This window comes from Rhodamnia argentea, chromosome 2, assembly GCF_020921035.1.
Source record: "Rhodamnia argentea isolate NSW1041297 chromosome 2, ASM2092103v1, whole genome shotgun sequence".
NCBI lineage: Eukaryota > Viridiplantae > Streptophyta > Magnoliopsida > Myrtales > Myrtaceae > Rhodamnia > Rhodamnia argentea.
In genome coordinates this window covers 26316814-26342401 of record NC_063151.1, presented here as the reverse complement: position 1 = coordinate 26342401, position 25588 = coordinate 26316814, and the positions used below count along the sequence as shown (strand labels likewise).

The 25588-nt window shown below is 41.5% G+C and overlaps 5 protein-coding genes across 10 annotated transcripts; 3 read left to right on the top strand and 2 right to left on the bottom strand.

Annotated features, from left to right (window-relative positions):
* Nucleotides 1-482: 482 nt before the first annotated feature.
* On the top strand, nt 483-6189 carry LOC115737430. 6 transcript variants are annotated; one of them, XR_007197306.1, is made up of 14 exons: nt 483-649; nt 1117-1528; nt 1713-1804; nt 2150-2308; nt 2576-2912; nt 3174-3292; nt 3381-3453; nt 3537-3754; nt 3855-3911; nt 3997-4162; nt 4726-4843; nt 4925-5032; nt 5589-5648; nt 5732-5782. XR_007197306.1 is itself a non-coding variant. In XM_048273591.1 (14 exons), exons 1-14 carry the CDS (start codon nt 603-605, stop codon nt 5846-5848), a joined length of 2088 nt encoding a protein of 695 aa, XP_048129548.1. In that variant the 5' UTR covers nt 483-602; the 3' UTR covers nt 5849-6189. The 6 variants fall into 6 exon arrangements, 4 of the variants coding, with proteins under 4 accessions (XP_048129548.1, XP_030525413.2, XP_048129549.1 ...); XM_048273591.1 differs by having other exon boundaries at nt 4726-4848; nt 5732-6189; XM_030669553.2 differs by having other exon boundaries at nt 4726-4848; nt 4925-5095; nt 5732-6188.
* Nucleotides 6190-6213: 24 nt separating this feature from the next.
* On the bottom strand, nt 6214-12236 carry LOC115737408 (protein MODIFIED TRANSPORT TO THE VACUOLE 1-like). Its single transcript, XM_030669524.2, is given in 6 exon segments — nt 6214-6724; nt 6962-7270; nt 7272-7919; nt 8661-8816; nt 9279-10022; nt 11612-12236. Coding segments are annotated over 6 exon segments (2106 nt in total). The 5' UTR covers nt 11819-12236; the 3' UTR covers nt 6214-6682.
* A 1348-nt stretch (nt 12237-13584) lies between these two features.
* LOC115737414 (photosynthetic NDH subunit of subcomplex B 3, chloroplastic) lies at nt 13585-15917 on the top strand. The gene is made up of 7 exons (XM_030669535.2): nt 13585-13915; nt 14047-14157; nt 14254-14310; nt 14752-14814; nt 15212-15274; nt 15401-15488; nt 15609-15917. Exons 1-6 carry the CDS (start codon nt 13697-13699, stop codon nt 15476-15478), a joined length of 591 nt encoding a protein of 196 aa, XP_030525395.2. The 5' UTR covers nt 13585-13696; the 3' UTR covers nt 15479-15488; nt 15609-15917.
* A 304-nt stretch (nt 15918-16221) lies between these two features.
* LOC115737413 (aquaporin TIP2-1) lies at nt 16222-23935 on the bottom strand. Its single transcript, XM_030669534.2, has 4 exons — nt 23917-23935; nt 17761-17933; nt 17237-17487; nt 16222-16787 (listed from the first exon to the last, which is right to left on the bottom strand). Exons 2-4 carry the CDS (start codon nt 17885-17887, stop codon nt 16419-16421), a joined length of 747 nt encoding a protein of 248 aa, XP_030525394.2. The 5' UTR covers nt 17888-17933; nt 23917-23935; the 3' UTR covers nt 16222-16418.
* Nucleotides 23936-23947: 12 nt separating this feature from the next.
* Nucleotides 23948-25512, top strand: LOC115737410 (protein JINGUBANG-like). The gene has a single exon (XM_030669530.2). The coding sequence runs from the start codon at nt 24081-24083 to the stop codon at nt 25425-25427; it is 1347 nt and encodes a 448-aa protein (XP_030525390.1). The 5' UTR covers nt 23948-24080; the 3' UTR covers nt 25428-25512.
* Nucleotides 25513-25588: the final 76 nt, after the last annotated feature.

Sequence of the window (25588 nt, the reverse complement as noted above, 5' to 3'; positions counted from 1 at the left end):
TCCTTTGGCGGAACATCTTGCCAAGCTGAAAACTTGATAAGGCAAGAAGCAAGTCAAGTCTTTTAAATTTTGAAGACCTTTTCTTTCCAGTTCTCGTTAACTTTGAAGTCCAACAAGACCCAAATCGCTTTTTCCTCGAGAATTCCCTCTTGTTTCTTCCTTTTTCTATTTTTTTTTCTGTGGGAACTTCTTGGTTTTTTCTTGTCGACACTGCTTTGAGATTATCAAACACACGGACAAGGTTTGACAAGTGTGATGGATGACTCTACATGGAAGTTCCCTATGCTGCAATATCTCATGACGAGGCATCTGTAACCCAAGTGGCGCATATGAACATCAATTCGACACAAACATTGAACACCTTCCGTGTCTGTGGATAAGCTCTTCCTGGTCATCTGGTTTAAAAACAAGAAAAGAAAGAGTCTTGGTTTTGGCTCACAGTGTTAACATATTCTTAAATTTCCAAAATCCTGGAGCGCAAAAAAGAAGACCCCTATTTCTAATTGTTTTTTGCACCTCGATGGCTTCGCTGAGGCATATCCTCGTCGCATATATTGGGGGAGACACTACAATGTTTGCTCCTTTTGTTCACTTCGTGTTTAATGGCTTCTCATTTGTGTCTGCAACTCCCCAAGCCTCTCAGCAACTCGTAAGCTCTCTCATTTTGACTCAAAACTTCATTGTATACCATCGTACCCATGCGGTTGTGTGACCCATATTTGGCATGGGAAGATAGCTTTTTGATGTGATTATGGACCAGAAAGAAGGAAGAAAAGGAAGAAGAAAGGAAATGGGATGTGAACCTTGTGGTGTGCTGGTGACTGGCTAGATACCTATTCAATGTGTTTATAGAAAACAAACATAGAGGTGGATAAATCATAGGGGATTGCTTATTTTGCCTATATGACTTGAATATAAATGTTTGATCTTTGAAAAACTGCTAAAAAGTTATGAACTTTGAAGGCTGAAAGTACGTGGGTAGATGTGGCTTTCTCATGCTGTATGTTCATCCTGTGTTTTTTTTTTGACCTTTTCATGATGGTGATCATGTTGTGACTGGTAAATCACGATTTTTGTTTTTGTGATTATTTTTTTGTCCTTTGAGGGTTTTCACAGAAAATCGCTTCATTCAAACAAGAAACCAAAGATTAAGGCCACTGCATTGAATCCGTCGAAATTAATTAGGAAGGACCGTGAGAATTATGGTTGCTCAAACAACTTCAGTTCTTCGAAATTCTTCCTTGCGTATCACCCTTCTCCACGGGAGTTTTCCTTGGAGGCACTGTCATCTGTGGCTTCCTTGTCCACTGATGAGACCATCGTTGAGAACTGGGGTCAAATTGTGAAAAGTCAAAGTAAGAAAATGGAGTTCAACCGGGTAAATTGTCTTGTGTGGGTGCTCCACGAATCCGCTAAGAGCTTCTCTGCTGCGATTGAATCCCTCGAATTGGAGGGAAGCAGTGCCGAGATTTCGATGGCTTGGCTCGGGCAGGATGTGCACCAGTGGCATAAAAGGATTTCTTATCAGGTATCTCCAGCCCACTTATTAGCTATACCTGTGATTATTCAGATGTGTCTTCTCAGTGTGTATACCCAATCACCTATCTATACATGTGTCCATAACTTCTTAACAATATCTTAAAAGTGGTGGTTTAGTTTGAATAGAGGGGTTGCATTCTTTGGAAGGATCATCATTTGTAAATCTCGTACAGGTAGCAGTTTATGGTATGTTAACGACGGCAGTCGAGGTGGAGATTTTGCTCTCTCATGAGCGTAGCAACAATCCTTCGGTTGTCAGGGAGATGTGAGTCTTGATTCTTTCACTTTCATGCCATCATGCTCTACCATACTTCTATAGAGCAAAAAGGAAGCAGCGATTCAAAGTTTCAGGTCCTAAATCAAAGTCGAACCAGTATGTTTGGAGTCGATGGAAGTCTATTGTTGCCCTTGCTGGTCCACCATGTATTTTTGTCAATGAGATCTTATCAAGTTGTTAAAGCCAGTTTGTCTCCAAAGAATCTATCTTTTGGTCAATGGTACAGTTGTTAACATTGTAAAATTTTGTTTGGACAGCTTTACTTAGTTACTTGCTCCTCATTATATTTCGCCGCTAGTCCAGTATCTGACTTTTACATCTCACATCCATCAGCTTGAGCCCGAGGCTGGACTTGATAAAGGAGTGCATAGAAAGTCAATTGAGCGAACAGCACACCGAACTAGTAGTATGGTTTAGGGAGGTTGAATTGCCACGGGTAGCTGGATTTTTCATTCCTCTGTTGAAGAAGTGGTCTGTGGAATATGCAGGAAGGTTAGTGCAAAAAAATCTCCAAGTGTTGCCTTTTCTGTTTATTCCTTGAGAAGCCTAAGTTTCTCCTGTTAGAAAATGTACTGTAACTCCAATCTTACCTCTCTGCTTATTAAGAAATAGAGTTGTAACGTTCTCATAAGTATGGTCGTGGACTCCATTGTTGCACAACTTTTGTTCCGCAGCTATCCATGGATAACATACTACAAGAACCTTGAAAAAGGGGCTATTCTATGATGCTAAATATGATCCTAAAAGATTATTCTCCAGTGGTGTAGCAGGAATTGTTATTGCAATAAGTTGCTGTTCGGCAGTGGCGAAATTAGGTCCCCGGCAGTCAAGCTGCCGCATGCTTTCAATGTCCATCGATGCTATTTTGCTTGAGCTCATGGAACTTTCTCGGGGCCTTGTGTCAGTGGAAAAAGGGCATCAATTAGCAACTGAAGCTGGTTTTGAATTGGACTTCTTGACACATTTTGGGAGGAAGTTCCTTCCCAGCGAGGAGAGTGAAGAGCTTGAATTTTGGATTGGTCTCGCTCAAAAGAAGCTTTCACTTGCATTTCAGAAAGAACCTCTTGTTTCGTGCATGGAAGACTCTCGTGACAAGGTTAGCGCTTCAATTTCACAGATGACTTTGAAACTGAGATCACTATTTTTAGGTCGAGTAGCAGGAGCTTCAGTAACATTATCCACCTTAATCTCAGTTTGTAATTCTAGGAAAGTTCTTAGGGATGGAAACAATTGTTATGATGATTAAAAACTTTGGGTTGGTGAACAATATCAGTCCTGGTGAATAATGTCAGTCCCTTTGAAAATGAGTCTCATACTTAAGACTGGAGTTCGGGTTTGGTTCATAACTATGTGGCAGGTCAAAGCGGAGAATTTAGCAATTCTTGGGCTATTTGCATATTTGGGAAGAAGAACTAGACTATACTTGACTAAAATGGGCATAAGAGAAGTGGATGAGCAGGTTAAGGATTTTCTCAGGTATGTGTTGCTTCACTAGAAAGCTATAGGGTCGTTTTCACATGCTTTTCGGTGTTCCCCATTCAGAAAAGATTTCATGTCTGTGTAGTTACTTGGAGTGTGGAATCATCTTCATATACCCCGGATTTTCTTCGGTGCAGATGTATCAGATTTTTATGGAGGTCAGATTCCATAAACCCTAGTTCAGAATGGGAAGAGATGTTCATTTCAATGTTTGAAATCTTTCTCTCTCTTCTTTCCCCAGTTGATAATTGATGAAATCGGATGGCTTGACTTTTATGCTTCACATGCAAGCAGTCCAGACAGGAAGAGATCCAAACAGCATGTCATCCAGGCGGAGACAGAGATTATTCTGTCTCGGGTGTTTACCACTTGCTATGATGTTTTCTCTGGTTTCGCTCATTTCAGCCGTTCAACATTGCAACCCTTAGATTCAGAATTGCTGGCATTTCTACTCAGGAGGTAATCTAGATCAGTGAATCCATCATTTTGGCTTCTTGCTTTTCCTCCTAAATTTCTAGCGATAAACCGACTTTGAAATTGTCTGTGATTAACTTTGCAGCCAAAGCCTGCTGAGTGCTTGTCTAGAAGATTATTGGGTGGTATATGATAGATCCAGGTAAGCTATTTATGCTAGTGGTCTTGTCCGTTATTTCTTGAAGCAAATGAAACCTACTTATTTCTGAAAATGTGGGCGTTTTCAGCAAAACTTCTAAGGCAGCAGAAACTGGTGCATCGGACCCCACATTGACTTCAGCAGCTAAGCGGAAGGCGTTATCAACAGTGCTGGAGGCACAGCATGAAGCAAGCGTGTCAATGACGCAAGAACACTTTGAGAGCGAGTCTCAGCATGTACCCAGATCGACAAAGGTATGCCCTATCCCTTCAATTAACACAAGTCATAACTGTGTCTACTTCCTTTTTCCTCTGCAAAGATCTCAAGATGTCCATAGAAGGAATTGGTTTTAGTTCTGACAATCCACGAGGGATAGTGGGGGAAAACTCTTTTGTTATCATGGTCATGGAAGTGGGCCGATCAGCCAGGATCATAACATCTAGACCAAACAGAAAGAAGCAAAGATTCAACATACAATTTCAATAAGAAAATGTCGACAATCTGAATATTTCCGAATGATGTGGAGACTGGGAAGAACTTACCAAAGAAGAAATGATGTAATACTTGGAATAAACCTTACTGTTTTAGTAAGAATGGCATCATTTCCTTTGGATGCAGCAATGGAATGTTTACCAAAGACTCTCCGACCCTCTTAACAACATATTTGGATTGATACGGAAACATTATTTGGTCTAACGATCCATGATGTTGGCTTCAGCTTGCGGTGTACACCTTCATTTTAGCTCTGGATTCCAAACATTACCTCCGTCGACATCATGATCCTATTTGATATACCTGTCTTGGCAACAAATTGCAGGATAGTAGCTCAAACATGACAGTTGCCATAGCCACTGTTGACAGGGTGGGAGATGCTAAGACCAATGCCCGGGATGAAGGCTTCTGCAGGAAGTTTGGCATCAAGTTAGTCTCTGCCAGTAATGTAAGCCCCATGATGCCTATGCAAGCTCATCGTCGTGAGCGAATAGCTTCTGATATAATCTCATGCTCACTGGCAGAATATAGGGATGGGCACCCAGCTACTCTGGATAGACATCACACTGTCGCTCGAGCTTCTCCTTAAGCAAATGCGGGGCCACAATATCACAACGAGAGAGAGGAAGAAGGTAAAGAGAACGTTACAAGATATTGCAACACTCATTCCAGTCACCATACTGATGCTAATCCCAGTGAGTACCAATTCAGCTCTCTGCTCTCTCGTTTCTCTGCGTAAAAATTGTGAGCTGAGCGCCACATTTAGGCTTGCAAAATGGAATACGAGAGGGAAGGAGACTCGACTGCCTTCGTTCCTAATGATTCTGCTTTATGAAATCCGGTGCATCATTTACTAGTTATGATTAGCTATCGTAGGTAACTATAAGCAGCATAACATTCTCGAATTTCTAAGTCAAATGACTCATATAACGGACAAAATGTGCATAATAAACATGCATGCATGTGGGCTCCCGGCTGCACACCCGGGCGGCCATTCCTATCCCTTCCGCTGCTATTGGTGCTTCTGAACTTGGCTTGAACATTCAAACAAAGGCCATTTGCTACATCATCTGGATGACATGAACAATCGCATAAAGGGAAATGCTGCTGAGATTTCGGTCATTTTCCTCCATGTAACTTCTATTATTAGCCTTTTTTGGTCCTGACTTGTATGTTTGACTTCGCCAGGTATCTGCTGTGGGTCATGCTGCCATGTTAGCCGCCATCAAGAAGTACATACCTTCACTGGTAATGCATACCGATCTTTCTCTTCGCTAATGCCTTTTTTCTTTGCCACGCTCTAATAATAATGTTTCGATTGCTGTGACCAGATCCCTTCTCCATATTCAAAAGAACGTCTGGACATTGTCAAGCAATTAAACAGGACTAAGAAGATGGAAGTCCGTTTGTGGAGCAACCTTGAAGACTCCTCCCTAAAGATAACCTAGGATGCGACTTGCTGCACGAAGCATGCCGTATATGCCACACATAAACATGAATTATCTGAAATATTGTAAAGTAATAAGATCAATTCATCAAAATTCAAAGCTTATGCTACTTCCATGGAGTTATGTAATCTCTCATCTCGTTGCATCTCTGATGCCTCGTTGCATCCAAAACACTACACAGCAGCAACGATTTTATTGGGTCCTGAACCGGTGTTGTGGCCAACTTTTGTTTGGCTAGAATGTTTTCTTCTGCATCATGCAATTATGGAAATCCAAAGGAATGAGACGAGGAGAACATGAACCTTTCCTCGCGTAGGCATGCAACTTCTTAGGAAAATGATCAGGACAAAGTTGAGAACGATCAATGACTGGAGAGAAGACCCGCTTATTGGTTTGAGGCAGAGAAATGCAATGGTACAAGAGAGACCGACTCAAACACACAAATGGGTAATTCACCGGCTCAGAATAGACAATTTGCACTTTGCTCATTTACGTACCTCAACGGCATTACGACCTTGACAAGTCGATAACTGCCATAGATGACTCATGCCTTTCATACTGTTGAACAACCAACATTTACAACCAGAATTTACATTACAAAACTATGCAAGCAATTTGAAATAGCTCCTCACTGGTTAATGGTCATTCTGCTTGTGACTTCCACTCAAATCTGTCACCAAGTCGTACTTGCTGTGCATGTTAATGGTATTCTGATGAAAGGGACGTATGACCATCTCTATAAGTAGATAGCTGCTTTGGTCACCTTCTCAAGCTTTACGAGGCGATTTTGACGTATTGGCAAGTGCTTTCTGAGAAATGTTACGCTCAAAATCCTTAAAGTGTCCTTTTTGAATCTTTAGCTGCAGCAAGATGATCCTGCAAGAGAAGACACAAGCACACGACCATCCAAAAATTACCTTCATTTGAAATCTCCAGCATGAATAGAATAAGTCAAAGCAACTCAACCAAAATTTACTAAGAATCCACCTTCACCATCCAAAAGATGACTTTAACAAGCGTACAATTCCTCTCACTCAGAGACTTCAAGGTCAAAGTAAGTAGCCAGTCAATGAAAATGATTATCAAGAAGATCATACGAGAAAAAATACTTACCGAGATAAAATCAAATGCTTTTGTCCCCTCTTTCTTCAAGTTGCTCCCCATCATATTAGGAGACTGAGTGGGAAAATTTGCCTGGAAAATATCAGGGAAGGGTGGTGAATGACTGCCATTAGCTCGGGTAACATGACTGGTGCCAACGCCCTGAGCATTCATATTCCCATTAAGTTGGAAGTTAGACGTGTTTGCTAGAATTTGCTGCTGAGCGAGAAAATTCCCCATCCCAACATAATTTATGGATTGTGATGGAAAAGCAGGATTAAACATCATCCCAGGAGGTATGCTAAATGGCAGGCTGCTAGGAGAGAGGCATGGCATTGGGACTGATGCCAGTCATTTGAGATTCAACAATTCTGTTCAATGTATCAATAGAGACCTGATAGCCAGGATTGCTTTTTAAATTTGACATTATGGCTTCAGATAGCATTGCAGGAGTTCCTTTCACCTCACTCTCATTCACAGACAAGCCAGCCATCAAAGCATTGACATCATTTCTCTGATTTACCTGCTCTGAAGAGATGTCAGAAGACCCAAAAATATCGAATAATTCAGGCCTATTTTCGTTGATTGTTACATGGTTTTGATTAACACCATGCTTATCATCAATAGTCATCCCCTTAAAGATATCATCAGTAGAGTCTTGACCTTGGCCACTGTGAAAAGAGACATCGGCAAAGGGATCATCATCATTTCTTTCTTCACTGGTGCTCACACCAGACCCAACATTATCTCCGAGCAAATCATAGATGGAAGGGGTCACCTCTTTGGTCAAGCTTCCAGTGTTTGCAGCACCTTGCATATATGTTAAATCATTTGTTCCATTTATGTAATCGGATTCGCCAGTATCTATTAGATCAGGCATCTGAACTGCAGTAGCAGTCTCAGCCTTCACTGGCTTACCTGAACCAATTGCCAAAGAACCTACCCGTTCTCCATCCAAAAAGCTAAGGACCTGTTTGCAACAGGGCAAACAAACATTATACATCAGGATTTTACCATAATGCTATTATATAAATGCATGAGTGAAGAAAAGCCATAATGCCGAGCAATCAATCTCATACTGTAGAAGTTTTGGGCTAAACATATATTGACAAAACTAGTTGCAAGAATCTAGATGTAAGGAGGATGTGTGCTACCTCATATATCATTTGAGTCCGCAGACTAACTGGTAACAGAAATAACATTAAAAAAGTACTGGAATTCTCCCCATATGGAATGAAACAGTAAAATATAGCGATGGTAAGGCTAGAGTACAGTCTCTTCTCTTATGATCATACTCATAAAAAAATAAGTGGCACTTGACCTTTTCCATTATGCAAAAGAGATTAATAGTCATGATAAAACCAAAAGGAGTAAGAAGCACTCCCTGATACATGTTGAGCTTTGATAATCATTACGCGAAGAAATATTATCTTCATTTAACTAGCTAAAAGAAGCATCAATTCACTCTCACAATTTACTCAAGAGGTTTGCATAGATGGAGTCTACAACTTTCCACTGTCTCTCACCTCACAATACAGAGCTCTAGCTCAACACGTATGACACTCAATTAAGATTTTGGTGCCAAATAGATCAACCGCATTGCACATGATGACACCAAAAGTAAACAATTGCCTTTTTCCTTCCCATAAATTGACACCATAGACATGGAAAGAAACTACAGAAGATCTCAAAATAATAGAAGGATGGGTACCTTATTTGCCTTTTCCCTCAAAGAAGCTTGCGGAGACAAAGAACATCTAATCAAAAGTTCTTTGTTTTCACTGAAATAAGAAGCCACAATTGAGAAGGGTTCATTGTCCTTTATCCTCACAATGGAGTCCAACACGCAGATAGCTCTCACACGAACCTGAAAAGCAACTAATTCATGAAGTATATTTATGATGAAAGTATAATTTGTCTTTTTGGCAGCCAGATGGAAAAAAAAGGACAATTACATGCCGGAAAAAGAGTTATCATTTTATAGCTGAGTGGCAGTTTTTGTTGCTCATATGTTACAACCTGTTGAACAGCTTTCATGGGCCACACCGATGTTTCAACATCCTGGACCTTATTTCACGAAGAAGACTAACTGATAGTTGATCATGAGAGATCCATCCACGCTCCGGACTCGAGACCGGACCCGACCCGATCCATACACTTTTGAGTGATCCTATATCCAGGAATCTTTTAGCCGATTTTCTTCTAGATGGCTGTTTTAAGATTACAACTATGGGAAATTAACCTTTTTTTACTGTGGCCACCAGTGGTTTTCTACATCTCTAATTCTTACTGCCTCAATGACACGAAAGTAATAATCCAAAATGAATACCTGCCATTGAGGAGACTGAAGCTTTGTTTCAAGGGCCTGGCTTATGGCCATTGGATCCAATTTTGCTGCCTCCACAAGGAAAACATGAGTAGCATCTCGAGTGGGTTGTAGACGAACACCACCAGATGTTACGATAGTTTCCAACAACCGCTCTTCACGAGTCTTGTTCTCGGTATGACTGGAAGTAGAATTCCCATTGGTCCATTCTGTATTTGCCACTCTCATATCTGGATTCCAGGAACCACTGGCCCGTTTTGTTGAGATCCCCAACCGAGCCTCATTGCCTGTTTCAACTGGTTCATACTTATTTGTGTCATCACTTTCTATTGTCAAAGATCTCTGAAGATTCGGACCTCTATAACTGCCATTTTCTTTCCTTCTAAATGACTGCCCCTGAGTGAGACTATCGAGTCCTTGCTTGATGGATGCACTTCCAAGCCCAACTACCTCACTGAGAAATGATTTCTTGTCTTCTGATGGCATTTCAATATTAGTGTTTCCAAATCCTTGAATTCTTGTATTAAGATCCTCAGTGGGTGCTGCTTTATTGTCCTGTTCAGAGAAGATGGTAGAAATTGCCTCATGAGCTGTGTCCCTCACAGCCTTATTCAGAGCATCCCCCTTAAGAGGATCTGGATGCCCCTTGTAATGGAATAATTGTCGAACTGCAACAGAATGTCTTTGCATCTCCCTGCGAAACTCCAAACCAGATTTTCCAACCACGTATTTAATTAACCTAAGAGCCTGCAGAAGCCATTTACTGGTTATTCATCTGTGTCAGAGTTAAAACTTCCTATGCGCTATTTATAGTTTATTAAAGACACGAGAAACGGAAGAGATATTCAACTTGGTCCAGGATGTGCAGAAGTCAGACATAGTAGCTCCTAAGCATTTGAAGGTGCTTTAGATAATTTATCACCTCACCAAGTATGTTGGACTAGGAAAAGAAATGAAACAGCTCCAAATTAAATCACATGATATACACAAAGCTGCAGACAGACAAGTTTTTTCTAATATTAACCTGCACAAGAGACATGCCTATTTGCAGGGAGATATCGTGATAAATCTGAGTTGACAGACGCCTAATATGCAGGGATGGATATTATGTCCACAGAAAAAGAATGGGGCGCCGTGCAAATGTTATCGGTCTCAGTCATATTTAATTTTGTTCTGATTTGAGTTAGTTATAGACATTCGAGGAACAACACAGCGTGATAACAGAGCTTGTAGAGCTGACTGTGCTCCAGCATGTCAGCTAAACAACACACACAACCTGCAAGAGGTAAAACCTTTTCTCCTTACTTCTAAGACACACCCCATAAACTCGTACTGAAAAGTGAACGTCCTGATTGCAATTCGCTGCGTTCAATAATCTAGCACTCTCATGGTCAGTCAAAAGATTCAACACGAGAAATTCCCTTTGTTCTCATAATTATCCACACCTTCATAATCTTTTGTTTTTGGATAAAGTAAACGATTTCAAGACTTCGAAACGATTGTGGGAGGAGCACACCCATTACATGCCCTTCAGTATTACAAATTCAGGAGCACTATCATACTCATAGCAAGAAAATCACTCAAACCAGGAGAACCAACTAGTAACTATTTCCCCTTCAAACAAGCTTAGACAAACATATCCCAAGAAGCTAATAAGCAAACCAATAGCTCAACTCAGGTACTAAACCGCAGGAATCCTCCATTGATCACAAAGAAGAAGTCTATCTGAATCAAACGGAGGCCCCCTTCCATGTATTGATATCTGCATCTCCATTATGGAAGACAACACTCCTCTCTTTCCAAATCAAGTAAATTGATCTTTTCCAGGCCAATATCACAAGTGTCCTCACAAATGCTTTACCTTTCAACTGTTGCAGAACCCAAACAAACTTAGAGCTCCAACCACCAACAACTCTCGGAACTCTACTTTAGTTCAACTAATCCTCCTCCCAACCCCCCACACTTGTTTAGAAAAAGAGCATTCAAAAGTTAGATGCTGCCTACTCTCTTGATCTGATCCACCTTCATAAATTTAAGATATATGTATGGTCTAGTCTTCAGACAGCTTAAGATGCCACGACAATCTCTTATGTATCGCAGAACTAAAATCAGGAGATCCAGTACTTAATACTTTACATGCTTGTGTCTAATTGACTTCCTGAAAATGATCCATTGCAACCATTTTTTTTCTTCACTCGCGTGAACAAGGTTCCTTCAAGATTCAAACTCTCATTGATTCTGCAGGACTAACCGGGTGCATGATCAGCTCCACACATACAAAACGTGAAATGAAACGAAAGCAAACCAATCAGAAAAGCAACACTCCGATCACCTACCTTCTGTTTGACGACGGGGCTCTTGTGATCGAGCCGCTTCAATATAAACTCCGAAACCTCCTTGACGATGCTGGCGTGAGAAGAACGCAGGAGCTCGCAGATTTCCTCAAGCTTGTAAACAGGCGTGACCTTGTCCTCATCGGAGGTCGCGGCGTCGATCAGCCGCGATCTCCAGTACGACTCCACCGCTCTCCTGCTCGAATCCATCTCAGCTCAACTCCCCCAAAAGAAAAGGGGAAAATATCCGTAGGAACACAAGCGAATTCACGCCGAATCGGATGAATAAATTCCGTCACCGACGTCAGCCGATCAGTCAAATCCGATCTCGCGAGAAGGTTCAAGTGCTAGATTGACAGGTTATATGGGAATTAGCAGCGATGTGCATTGATTTGATTCGAGGGGAATCAAATCGAGACTTCCATGTGAATCACGACGCGACTCCGAGGTGCGGCGAGAGATGTAAGAAGAAGAAGAAACAGGTGCGTGGTGGTGAGCGCAGTGAGTCGCCGACGCGTGTGGACCACGTTGCCCGTTGGAGCTGCAACGCCGAACCGGCTACAGTCGCGCGCAAATTAGCGGATACCGGTTCATTGTTCGGGCCCGGTCGGGATCGGCCTGGAAGCTAGGAAGCACCGACCCTCTTCAGGGCCTTCATGTCGTATCCAATACTCTCTCGACACTTTTTAACATGCGACTGACACGTAATCAGCGTTTCAGACACGCGAGTCTAGCATCCCGACATACTATTTCGACACGGACGAGTCAATTTTAAGCATTTTCAATTAATTATGGGCAAAATGTAAATTTTCATATACTATGCCATTCCAAAATTAATATACATACCCAACCTTACCTAATCGTGAATCTCTAACAGAAGAAAAAACTCACAGTTGATATTTTTATATATAGTAATTTATTATGTATTTATAAAAATATACATTTAATATAAAATGTGTCCTAATTTATCGAAATTCTTTATTTTTTAAAAAATGACGTGTCGGCGTGTCGTGTCGTATCGTGTTGCCTATCACGTGTGGATGTCGATGCTACTTAGCCTAAAAGGTTAGAAGTCCCAAGTCGGCCCATGATGGGGCCTAACCGGATGAACCTACTCACCCGACCGGTCCGAGTTAAAAGTACAATAGCATTTCAAACATCCGGCTTGCAAAAACCCAACGGACTGCTACAAACCTTTCTGATAAATTTATGCGAGTTTTAATATTTTTATTTTTTATAAATATTTCCTACTCCAAGTCTCCAACAAGTCTGTAATTGATTGCCGTGGACCCAAAATTACACGTCTAAATAAAACTTGTAAGTTAAGACAATCCAGTTCTTATGATAACAAAAATGAAAAAGTATCACAAATCAAATCCTATCCCTTTATAAAAAAAAAAACAACACAATTAAAAGATATCAATAAAATTACTTATAGTCGCCTAAATGAGGCTTGAAGTTGCACTTTTTTCAATATGATCGGATACTCGGTTGTACTCTCGAGTAAAAGTTTAGGAGTTGATTGTGCAAATTAAAAAAAAAAAATTCAATTTCGATTGAGCTTGATAAATGAAGGTTAGCACCTCAAAAATATTCGAGTAGAATACTAATAGTTTGTTGGCCAAAGTTAAAATTAGATGATTCTATCTCGATTGAAATTGAATACTGTTCAATTTAACGAACGTATTTATGAGGATAGTGAAGTAAGGATTTCAGTTACGTATCTAACGAACCGAGCTTCATACGTCTTTTTATCTTTTTGAGTTTCTAATATTTAAATGGAGTCGGATTTTGAGACGTAAGGAAATACCAACTGTCCGACGGCTGAGCCCATCATCATAAACTCCATTACGATGTCGGTGGAGAGACCGGCGATACACCGAAGTTCCGGGCCCGGCCAGTGAAATTTCAACTATGAGACAGTTGGGGTGTAACGTAGAAACCAGATTGTTGTTTCCTCGTATCCCCAGGTTTTTGCATTGGATAAGGCGAACAGGTATCATCACCACAAAACCCAAAACCAATCTCCATGCAAATATCAAGCAGACCCCCAAACAGTCGGAGAACCTCTTCGTTCTTCTTCAAGCAATGGGTAGCGTCCAATTGAACTCGTCCCATTTAGCTTCTCTCTCTCTCACTCCCAGCTTCAGCCATCGCTCACGCCCTCGACGGAACCACCTCGAACCTTTCAGGAGCCAGACGAGCTTCTCAAGAAGCAGGATCAGAGCAGTTGGAACCGTCCCCGAGAGCGGCTCTGAAACTGCAGCTCCAGAGGAACCGCCGCGTGTGAACTTCGCATTTGTCAGCGTAAGTCCCAAAAGGGGAAAAAGGGGAATTGAAGATATTCACGTTTTCTAAGGTGATTTTTCTGTTAAAGTTGAGAACTTGAGATTGCCCATTTGAGGTTGAATGTGTTTGTTGGTGGAAACTTTTGTCAGTCGGTTTTGCTTCCGGATGGGACTCCAGACGTTCATCTTCGCACGGCGTGTGGCGGGCAAAAACTGAGGGACATCATGTTGGATTCCAACATTGAGTTGTATGGTCCCTATGTAAGCATGAGTGGACCATTTTTGGCAAATGTTCTAGCATTTTTATGTGTTTGAGTCTGGGCTGATCTGATGTTGGTTTTTTGTGATGATCTTCAGGCTAGACCTTTGTTGAATTGTGCTGGGGGAGGAACTTGTGCAACTTGTATGGTTGAGGTCGGTTTTTTCCTTCGCATCTTTCTCCTTAGATTATGGTTTCTGAAAACAGTTTCATGGGTTCGAGTTTGGTTACAGAAAGTTAATGAACTGTATAGACCAGTGAACTTTAAGAATTAAAAACCAAACAGGGTCGAATGAAATATCAATACTAACACATTTGTTGCTGTAATGCCTTATAGATGCTTGGATCTGGTCCTAATGATAACTACTCCATAAATTGTTTGGACTAGCTTCCCATTCAATTAGTCTCCTTGGTGAGATAGAGCTTGAGGAAGTGAACTGGTTCTCTGCAGTTGTCACCTGCCTAACAGTGCTTACTTTCGAAATGACATCAACAAAGCCTAATAGAAATGTGCCCGTGTTGCACGATTCGAGTGACTCATTTAAGGTGATGAGGAAACAGGATCCCTGACATGGAATTTTCGGTTCTCGTGTTAGGTTGTTGAAGGAAAAGAGCTACTAAGCCCTGTCACGGACAAAGAGAAGGAAAAGCTTAAAAAGGTAAGCAATATGTGTTCCGATTGTTTAGATGAGCAACTTGCCAACGCAGCATTTACGATCTACATCAACTAATTCATTGTGGCAACTTGGCACCAGCTGTGGCACTCAAATCGCAAATCACAGGAATTCCAGCTTTTTAGTCTATAATAAACATGAATTCAATAATGCAATAAGCATCTCCCTTGATCTTTGTTGATTTTCCCAAGTTATGTACTAGGACTAGAAACTATTTCTATGCTTAATGGGACTTTATTTCAAGTGTTATGTCCTGTCCAATGGGGCCGGAGAGAAGCATCCATGAATCCTTAAGGGACTATGAGCTGTTTTTCTTGTTTTGGTGGATTAAATGTAATCATCAGTCGTTGTTCTGATGCTTAATGTCGTGTATTTTCTGCAGAAACCAAAAAATTATAGGCTTGCATGTCAAACAACAGTTGGTAAACCAGATTCTAGAGGGCTGGTAAAGATGTCTTTCCTCATGTTTTCTACATTTAGAGCAACTACTTTCGAAAGTTTCACTATCTTATTAACTATTCTTCAATCGGATATTCATAAACAAAATGGATCCTCTTTCATTCTCTCGTAGGTTGTCATACAACAATTGCCTGAGTGGAAGGCTCATGAATGGAAATATGAGAAAGTGTCACTTTCGGAGTCTTCATGATACGTATTTTGTATGTACTGCATCGTGAATTGGCAAGCTCGATTCTTATTTTTATTTTTTTTTTTTTTTTTACGAGACTATCGGATAGTTCCTCACAATCTATTGAACTGAAATGAATTTCCTGTTGCAGTTTATATAATTTGTGTCTATAAAAGGTTTATCAGCAATGGGTAGAAAAAAATTTATATGCTGTACATAATTTGGAAACTAGTTAATCTTGTACGCAGAACTTTTCCCTGTACAAAGGGGATTAACGAAAAGTTCAACTAAGACATCTTTCGCTTCTCCAAGGTGTGAACTAATAAGGGGAAGTGTGAATAGACTATGACGACGGTCTTTTAGAAGCTTACTTGTCCAGCTATTTATGTCTTTACTATTGTAGGATAAGCGATCTGATAAATCTTTACTAAGTATGACCAAAATGCATCTTGTTTCATCAGGATAGATGCTCCTCCATTTTTCCTTGAATTGGATCAGTGTTCACTTCACTCCAAGGTAAAGAATCATCCTAGTATCTCATAATGGCATGTCCTGTGAGCATGGAAATTGGAAAAAGGAAAAAGAAAAGGTCACATAGCAGGAAACTGAGAGCATCCTAGATCCAAAAAGCTGTCAACTCCATCAATAATTTGCATGTGTCCAAACCATGTGAAGCCATTCTCTCGCAGATGGTCTCACCCCCCATTATCACAAGCAAAAGGAAATCAAAAAGCAAGTCACAAGAAGAAAAGGACATTTTTTCCACAGCTCACCAACTTCATTCATTTTCTTGACAAGACAATGGACCACAACACAAGGCTTTACAACAACCAAATCAGAGAAAGCTGAAAACAAAGAAAGAAGAGAAAAAAGAAAAGAAAGAGCAGCAGAATCTGCTCCTCTCTCTTTTATTACAAGAACAGTGGGATTGTAAGCGCACACATGGTTTAATTTGATTAACTTAGAACTCGTTGGCAAGAGGTGCATGGTCCGAGTGCATGAACACGTTTCCGTAGATGAGTCCCGCCAGGCCACCTCCGATGAGGGGCCCGACCCAGTAGATCCAGTTGTCGTGGTAGTCTCCACTGACCACGGCGGGCCCAAAGGAACGGGCTGGGTTCATGGACCCGCCGGAGAACGGGCCGGCGGCCAAGATGTTGGCGCCGACGATGAAGCCAATGGCTATGGGGGCAATTATTCCCAATGAGCCCTTCTTTGGGTCAGCTGCTGTGGCATACACAGTGTAGACCAATGCAAAGGTGATTATGATCTCCATGACCACCCCTTCGATCGCTCCAACTCCAACTGCAAGACTGTGAACAGGAATTGCCTGCAAAATAATTTAAACCAAGTGTTTAAAACCAAAAAAAAAAAAACAACAACAACAACAAATCAATTAAACCGAATATGAATCATTAGCTTGCACTGGCCTTACAACAATATGAAGGGTACATCTTTGGCTTTACAGAGAACAGTGAAAGTTCTTCTTAAAGAAAGAAATGGTACAAGCTAGTCTGCTTGCACAAACTGCTTTCATGATTAATGTACCCGAAAAAAACTCCCTAGCATAGCACAAAATTATAAAAATGAAAGAAAACTATACAACAAGGGAACCTTAATGGAATATAGCATGTCATTAAGTTATCAAACCAAATAGTCTCAGTCAAAATCAACACGACTCTGCCTAGTTTGAGGACATTGTTCGCAGCACAACCAGTCAAATGCACTTTCATTAGGTTAATTTTACAAGTCCAAACTATATGCAAGTGAAGTAATTACCAGTCCTCCAGTGACAACTTTGAGAAGCAAGCAAGCAACAATGGAGCCAACAAGCTGGGCAATCCAGTAGAAGATGCCTGTGAGGATGGTGATCTGGCCACCCAGGGCCAGCCCCAAAGTGACAGCTGGATTGACATGGCCACCAGAGATATTTGCACCCACTGCCACTGCAACAAAGAGAGCAAACCCATGGCAAACTGCTATTGCCACTAGCCCAGATGGATCAAGAGCAGCATCTGATGTCAACTTATCTGTAACAGCACAATCCACCAAAACAGAACATGTTATTTTCCACTCAAAGAACAAGGAAAAACCAGAAGGTCACTTGCTTGTTCTGCACTTTTTTTTCTTCTTTTTTCTAATGTTTTGCTTACTGGGTCATTTTCTTTTTAGGGTATCTTGACGCTGTAATCGCCATAGCTAAATCTGATGTTTCGACTCCAAATGAAAAAAAAAAGAACTTTTGAATGGAAGAAATGAAAGCAAGTAAAGCTTTTTGGAAGAGGGGGTCGAGTGTGATTGACCATAAGCAATGGCTGAGCCAACACCAGCAAACACAAAGATCAAGGTGGAGATGAACTCGGCCAAGTAGGCCTTCAAGGAGCCGAAGCTGAACGAGTCATCAAACCGTCCAAACGCAATCCCTGCCATGTTTCTTGCTACTGTAAAGAGAGGGCCAAATCAAAGGAAGAGAGAGTGAGATGAACAAAAGATGGAAGGAAGGCGAAAGCTGATGCTTCAGATAGCACAAAAAAAAGTCATTCTCCAGGCCACATGTATATATAATGACACTTGGAGCACTTGTGGCGTATTAATGAGTATAAAAACAAGCTTTATTAAATGGAGGACGAGTTTCAGCATAATCCTATCCTATGCTTCAGAATAATGCATGAGCGGATAGAGGGAATATGCCCATGCGGACATGTCCATGCATATCCAAATTTTAGCCCACACCCCGTGTTTTGTCTTCTTTTATATCTTAGATTTTGACTTAAATTATGGTAGAATTCAGCGCACAACCACAATAAAATTGAGCGTAAAAACAAGAAAGAGTAATCGAGACACAAGATTTATCCCGATTCACTTTTAAACTAGGGTTATATCCAGCGGAAGAAATAATATAATTAGCACAATAAACTATAAAAACCCTATGACGTCCAGAGAATGCTGCCCCCTTGAGACCCTTGTCGAGACCGCTTCCACGGATCTCTGCTCGCTCATCGAGGAGCAAGATCTCTGTATTTTTCTATCGAGGGAGGTATAAATCGCAACCCCCAACAAAAATATTGTTATTCATCAGTATCCTCGCTGTCATCAACATGCTTTTATGAAAGTGTCGTGAAGCTCATCAATGATTCTCCCATGTGACTTGGCCAAACATTTGCCCGGAAACATCGATGGGGTCGTGAGTTGAAGCGGCAAACGAAAAAAAAAACAGAAAGAGAAAGAAGAACGATAAAGAAAAGATGGCGTGATAGGAGCGAGAGAGTGAGTTTGGTCCACATGATGCACCGACCACAGATTATTAGCATAACAAGTCGTGATGGAACTGTGTGCGTCGTTGATGCTTGGACTGTGTGGATAGGATTGCTAGGTCACGTTCATAATTCTTGTGGGGTTGTCGTAATCGTGCTAACTCATCGTTCTATGTAATGATCTGTTCTTTTGGTACCAACCCTTTTTTTCCTGGTCTCTCGTCTCTACTTATACAAAAAATGGGATCAAGATCACATGCAAGGGATTTAGCTGGCTTAGTAGAGATCGGTAGGGAGGAATCTTGAAGATAATCTTGGCTGGTTTCGGCATTCAAAGCAGACCAGCTTTCTGCAGAAGACGACGGCGGTCTTGAGCTTTCTTCCGTTATCTATTCACCATGGTTTTGGCTTTAACCTTATGTTTTAAATTTTCAACTTGATGATTAACTCATCCCGCCACTTACTTCTTACGAAAATGGGAATGTGATTTGGGATTAAGTGGGGTCCTAGAGTATTTTGAGGAATGACATAATCTGCACAAAACTGGAAGACAAAGTCAGTGGCTGGATGGCCACGAATGATTTCTGTAGTATGATAAAGCTTAATCCACTAATCAACAATAAAATGATTTTGAGTGAGCTCCTTCCTATTATTTTCAAATCACCAGTCGCAGTGCTTAGTTTGGAGGGACAATTACAAAAACCTTTCGATCCTAAACCTTTCCATTATGCCAATTGAGTCCTAAATCTTTTTAACATTTTTCCAATTGATTTCATTCGGCCAAATTTTGGCCGAAAATTGATAACATGGATGTCAGCCGTCTTACGTGACATGGTTGGCACATAAATTTTTTTTTTTTTTTTTTCTGTTTTTGTTGTTAAGGGCCGGCCAAGGACTGGCGACCCGCCAAGAGGCGCCAGCCTACTAGACAATTCATGGGACCAATGGTCATGACCTCGCGAACTTAGCTTAAAACCAATAATCGACATGCTCGAAGTTTAGGACGTACCATTCCAAGGCAAATTCTAATTGGATAATTAACACAATAAAGGAACCACTCACAATGCATTTTGAAATTTTCTGGGACAACAAGTGCAAAGCATAGGTGCTTTTAGGAAATTCGGATATTGCTTTAATTTAGGAAAATTATTTTAGAACGAAAAATATCCACTGGACAACACTGAAAATACCAAAAAATAATAATTAATAAGAGAAGATACATAGACGATCATAAAAGAAATCACTTCTCTAAACAGCTCAACCTGCTTTAATTAACGTGGTCAGCACATGATGGATAATTTTCTACGTGATCGACTTCGTTATAAAGTTGACGGGTAGGTAAGACAATTACACAACGTCGAACTTCTTAAAACCAAAATCGACATGCACGATTTAGGTGTTCCAGGCATTGTCACTGGCATGCTTTTGTCTGTGACAACATCCTTTCCATGAGAGCGTGGATCCATAGTGGAGTTGGACATGAACGCATCGAGTAGATGCTGGCCTGAGAAAATCATAAAAAAATCTTAAATTTATCGTAATTGTATCAATTCAATTCTAAACTTCTTTTTTTTACCGATTCAATTATAAACCTTTTGTAATCATGTCAATTCAGGTCATTCGGCTAATTTTGACCAGCTGAAGGTATAATACTTTAATTTTTTTTAATTTTTTCTTCTTTTTTTCCTTCTCTCTCCTTCTTCTTCCTCTACCCGGCGACGACAAGGCTCACCCTCGCCATTGATCGGAGGGGGCGAACTTCACTTGAGGTCGAGCTCGCCAACCATTGCCTATGGCCGGATCAACTAGAGGAAGAAGAAGGAAGAAGAAGAAAAAAGAGAGAAATAAAAACAAAAAAAATTAAAAAAATTAAAAAAATTAAATATTATGTCGCCAGTCGACATCCATATCAACTCCAATCGGGAAAAATTGACCGGATAGACTGAAATGACACAATTGTGATAGTGTAGCAGTGAATCGGCAAAACAAAATTGTAGAATTGAATTGACACAAGACTTAGGTTTCAACCAAAAAAAAAAATAAGTTTAAGATTTTTTTGGTAATTTTCCCACGACCCATCAAAACTTCACAATGTTTTTTAAGAAGTGAGTCCTGTTTTGAGCAAAAGAATATAAAGTCGACTAGAGCATAACCATTAATCTTACTCCAAATGGTGACATCTAGTTTTATCTTAACACGATGTCTTAAGCACAAAATTCGCTATAAATAAAACTGTTTAGTAATGGCAAAAGGACGTTTTGAGTGATTATATTTGTGTACGGCATTCACTTTGGTGCCAATATTTTTTTGAATCATTTAAGTGCCAATTTTTTGAAAAAAAAGATTATTTCAGTGTCAACTCAAGTGAGTTTCACTGGAAATCCGACATGACATCTACGTGGCACGCCAAAAGATCCAAGTTAGCAATAAAAAAAAGTCAAAAATTAAAAAACCAAAACATTGGCTAAAAAACTAAAAAATAAATGAAAATGTTTTGTTGCAATCCCTCCCCGCCATCGCCCACCATTACCAACAATGGTCGGTGAGAGTTGTCGAGTGGCTAGCGCAAGCAAGGTCGCGCCAAGGTCGGCGAGTCTCAACATTGCCTAGTTCTGCGAGGTCCAACCATGGCCAAGCCTCGCCGACCCTAGCGAGGGTGAGGCCCGGTCGTCGCTAGGTGAGGTCATCCTTGTCCAACCACGGCAAGGCCTCGCCGACCCTAGCAAGGCCTAACTAGCCATCCCCACCCTTTGCTTGCCATTGCCAACGATGGTGGGCGATGAGAGCTTGCAAGCTCTCATCGCTGCAACCTGGCATTTTCCTCTCTTTTTATTTTATTTTATTTTTTAAATTTTTATTAGGTATTTGGCTTATTTTTAAATTTTAATTTAATTTCTAAAAATATTTTCACTCATTTTATAAAAAGTCAAAATTCCACGTGACATCCACATGGACTGATTTTTCAAAGAAATCTGCTACATAGATGCCATTTGGATTGACTTTTAAAAAAAAATCCATGTAATGTTAAAAAATTAATCAAAAAAAAGACACATGTACTATTTGGCCGATATATTTCGCCGTTGGCACTAAAGTGATCTTTTTTTGTCCGATTTGACACTTAAGTGATCCAAAAAAATTTATTGGCACCAAAATGAGCTCCATATATAAATATTATCATTCCATGTGTTTAGTAACTCATTTATAGGCAAACCGCAAGATTTGGGCCATGGTTTGGATACTTGACTTAAAGAAAAACCCTAGGTTGCGGCCTTATTGGGCTTTTAGCTGACTTCTTCAACAGCACACTTTTGATCCCCCCCCATTTCATCCCAAGTTATAGAGGCAAACCGTGCCATCAACCATCTTCTGAGATCGAATCACATTCCCATTTATGAACCACAAGCTATACCCTCAAGTCCTTTTATGGTTCATGGTAGTTGGTATCGTCACATCATTGCTCACCAGATGACGCTTGCTGATCTGCCCATCTCATTAAGAGAAAGCATGTTCCACGATCGTCGAGAGACCATCTAGCAAAATTTTGTCCTTGTTTTAGTGATTACAGCATGGCGCTTGCATCAGTTACGTTAACAAGTACGTGCACGGAAACACCGGGACAAACAGAAGTCTTGAGGAAAGATGAACTCCGACTGATGGTATTTGTCCCTTGGATTTTGATGCCGACAAGCAGCGAAAGGAAATTGTTCACCATCCGGCGGCTGTCGAAGTAGCGCGAAGAGGGTCGAACCATATGTTGTTTAACAGCAACAGTTTCAAAAGGAAAAAAAAATGCAAAAGTACAGCATGAGTGCCAATATTTGTGTACGGCGCTTACTTTAGTGCCAATATTTTTTTTCGGATCACTTAAGTGTCAAATCGGAGAAAAAACGAACACCGAAGTGTCAATTTCGGCCAAAAATGATTATTTAAGTATTAATTCCAGCCAAACAATACACGTAACATTTTTTTATTAAATTCTTAATGTTACGTGTCAATTTTTAAAAAAAATCAACCCACGTGGCGTCCATGTGGGTTGTTCAAATTTAAAAATAATTATTTAAAAAAAAAAATAAAAATAAACAGAAAAATAGCCTAAAAAAAAGGGAAACTTGAGTTTGCACCGGCGAGGGCTATCGCCCCCACCATCGCCGACAATGGCCATCGTTAGGCGAGGCAAGCCGCACGCCGCCATGGAGAGGTCGGCCTCGCCGTGGGTTTGCGAGGCCGGCAACAGCAGGGCCTCACCGACCCTAGTGAGGGTCGCCGGGGCTCGGCAACCCGCCTCGGCCATCCCCCACCCCTCACCGACAGTTGCTGGCGATGGTGGGGGCGACAACGGTGAGGGCAGCCCTCGTCGCTGCACTAGACTTCTTTCTTTTTTCTTTTTCATTTTATTTTTTATTTTTTTTAATGTTTTCAACTTTTTGCTTTTTTTTTTTATTGCTAACTTGGAAGTTCCGGCGAAACTCGCTGGAGTTTGGCATTGAAATAATCGTTTTTAAAAAATAATTGGCATTTAAGTGGTCCAAAAAACATATATTTCCACTAAAGTGAATCTTCTGCTGTACTTTTACCGAAAAAAGAAGAGGGGCGGGGGGTGTGGTTGGTGAGGACTAGAGGGCATCTAACTCAACTGTCTCTCTTCCCTCTGAAATGAGTGCTTTGGTTGGTGTCCGAGTCCGAAAATGAAGTGAAGCTAGACACACTGTGAGTTGTCCCCCTGATCTAGCTGTCTGCTAACCATCTCCCTTGTAAATAAGTGGTAGGTTACGCCATTATTTGATTAGAAGAAAAGTCGGTGAAAAGAAAAATGAAAACCATTACCAATTTATTGGCCTTAAAGATGCTGCATTCACGCACACCTTCCCACTTCAATGTTCCAACTTTCAGCCAAAACCCAAAGATCTGTCTCTTGGTTGCCTACAATCTGATTTGTTAGTGATTATGTTTAAGAAACTGGTAGCCTGACGGCCCGACAGTATTTCTGACCACACGATCTCCTAACCAATAAGTATTTTATGCAAAACATGCGGTGATGGTGCATGGATCTTAAATTGAATTTATACCGTTCTTAATAGTACTACCAGGGAAGAATTTCCCTTTTGCTTATTAGCTGATTTCTTGAGTTTTTCACTTGCCTTTTCCGGATCTTGTGTTGAAATGATATTGACTGCATGCAATCAGCATGGCTTGATTAAGAGAGAGAGAGAGAGAGAGAGAGAGGAACAAAAGTTGATGTTTGTTCACGACATTGAAGAAGGTGCACTCACAGTTGAAGTTCCCTACTTGCCTAAACCAACCATCCCAAGAGCTCCAACCGAACTCCAATCCTAGAAAGAAATCTCACAGATCTTTCGGGTTTGATCGGTATGGACTTCCACGAGAAGATGACGCTATGGAGCTACATCGACGAAGAAGCAAAGAAAGTTGAGAAACCTACTCGTCCCTGCGTCCTTAACCTCCGGAGCTCGAGCGAACGCGATGATATGCAGTTTCCGGCCGCTAGAATCTCTGCTGCTTCCACAACATCGATCCCGGCACGGCCTATGAGCCCCGAGACACCTTGGACGTTATCGCCAATTCGCACATCTCCTTCGCAACCTCTTCTCTACCATTGCCTAGCCTCCCTCCACCGCCATGAAGGCAGCATCCTTTCTCTCGCGGTATCTAAAGACTTCATATTCACAGGAACCAAGAGCTGTAGGATCCATGCATGGAGGCAACCGGATTGCGGGGAAGTGGGTTACATAAAAGCTAGCTCAGGAGAGGTTTGGGCGATCTTAGCTTATGGGAGGATCTTGATCACCGCACACGGGGACCACAGAGTTCGTGTATGGGGTGTTTCGGCCGCGGACAACTTCCGGCCGAAGAAGATCGCCACGCTACCCCCGAAGAACTCGTTTTTCGTGTTTCCGAGGAAGAGTTCGAATCAGAAACATAAGGATTACATCTCGTGTCTAGCTTACAACCACGAAGAGAAGCTCTTGTACACCGGCTCGTGGGACAAAACAGTCAAAGCGTGGAAAATCCTGGAAAACCGGTGCGTCGATTCGTTCGTGGCTCATGAAAGCCACGTCAACGCGATCGCGATCAACCAAGACGACGGTTGCGTCTTCACCTGCTCCTCGGATGGTTCGGTGAAGATATGGAGGAGGGTTTTCGGGGAGAGCTCGCACATCCTTACCATGACGCTAAAGTTCCAGCTCTCGCCGGTCAACGCCTTGGCACTGTCCTCGTCGCCGAGCACGTGCATCCTCTACTCCGGCTCGTCCGACGGGATCATCAACTTCTGGGAGAAGGAAAAGACCTCGGGAAGGTTCAACCACGGAGGTTTCCTGCAGGGTCACCACTTCGCGGTCCTTTGCTTGGCCGCCGTGGCGGATTTGATCTTCAGCGGCTCCGAAGACGCGACCATCAGGGTGTGGAGGAGAGAGGAAGGGAACTGCTTCCACACCTGTCTCGCGGTCATGGACGGGCACCACGGACCGGTGAAATGCCTGGCGGCAACTCTGGAGAGGGAGGCCACGGTGAAGGGCTTGCTGGTTTACAGCGCGAGCTTGGATCAGACGTTCAAGGTATGGCGAGTCAAGGTTTATCCCACAGAGAAGGTGAGCCCGCAACACTCGGCCATGGAGGATCAGCAAATCGATGGTGTGGATTTTGAGGCCAGTCCGGTATTGTCGCCCTCGTGGGTGGTGAAAAAGCTTCAGGTTTAATTCAGAATAAGCCTTGCTCGATGGTTGTCTGTGGAACTTTCTCTGTTATAATTCCCTTTGTTGAAATTTTGGTTGTCTGCTCTCTGGTTCGAGTCACGTCTCCATGACCTAGAAAATAATTGTTTGGGACCGATTGACAGCATGTCCATACATCATTTTAG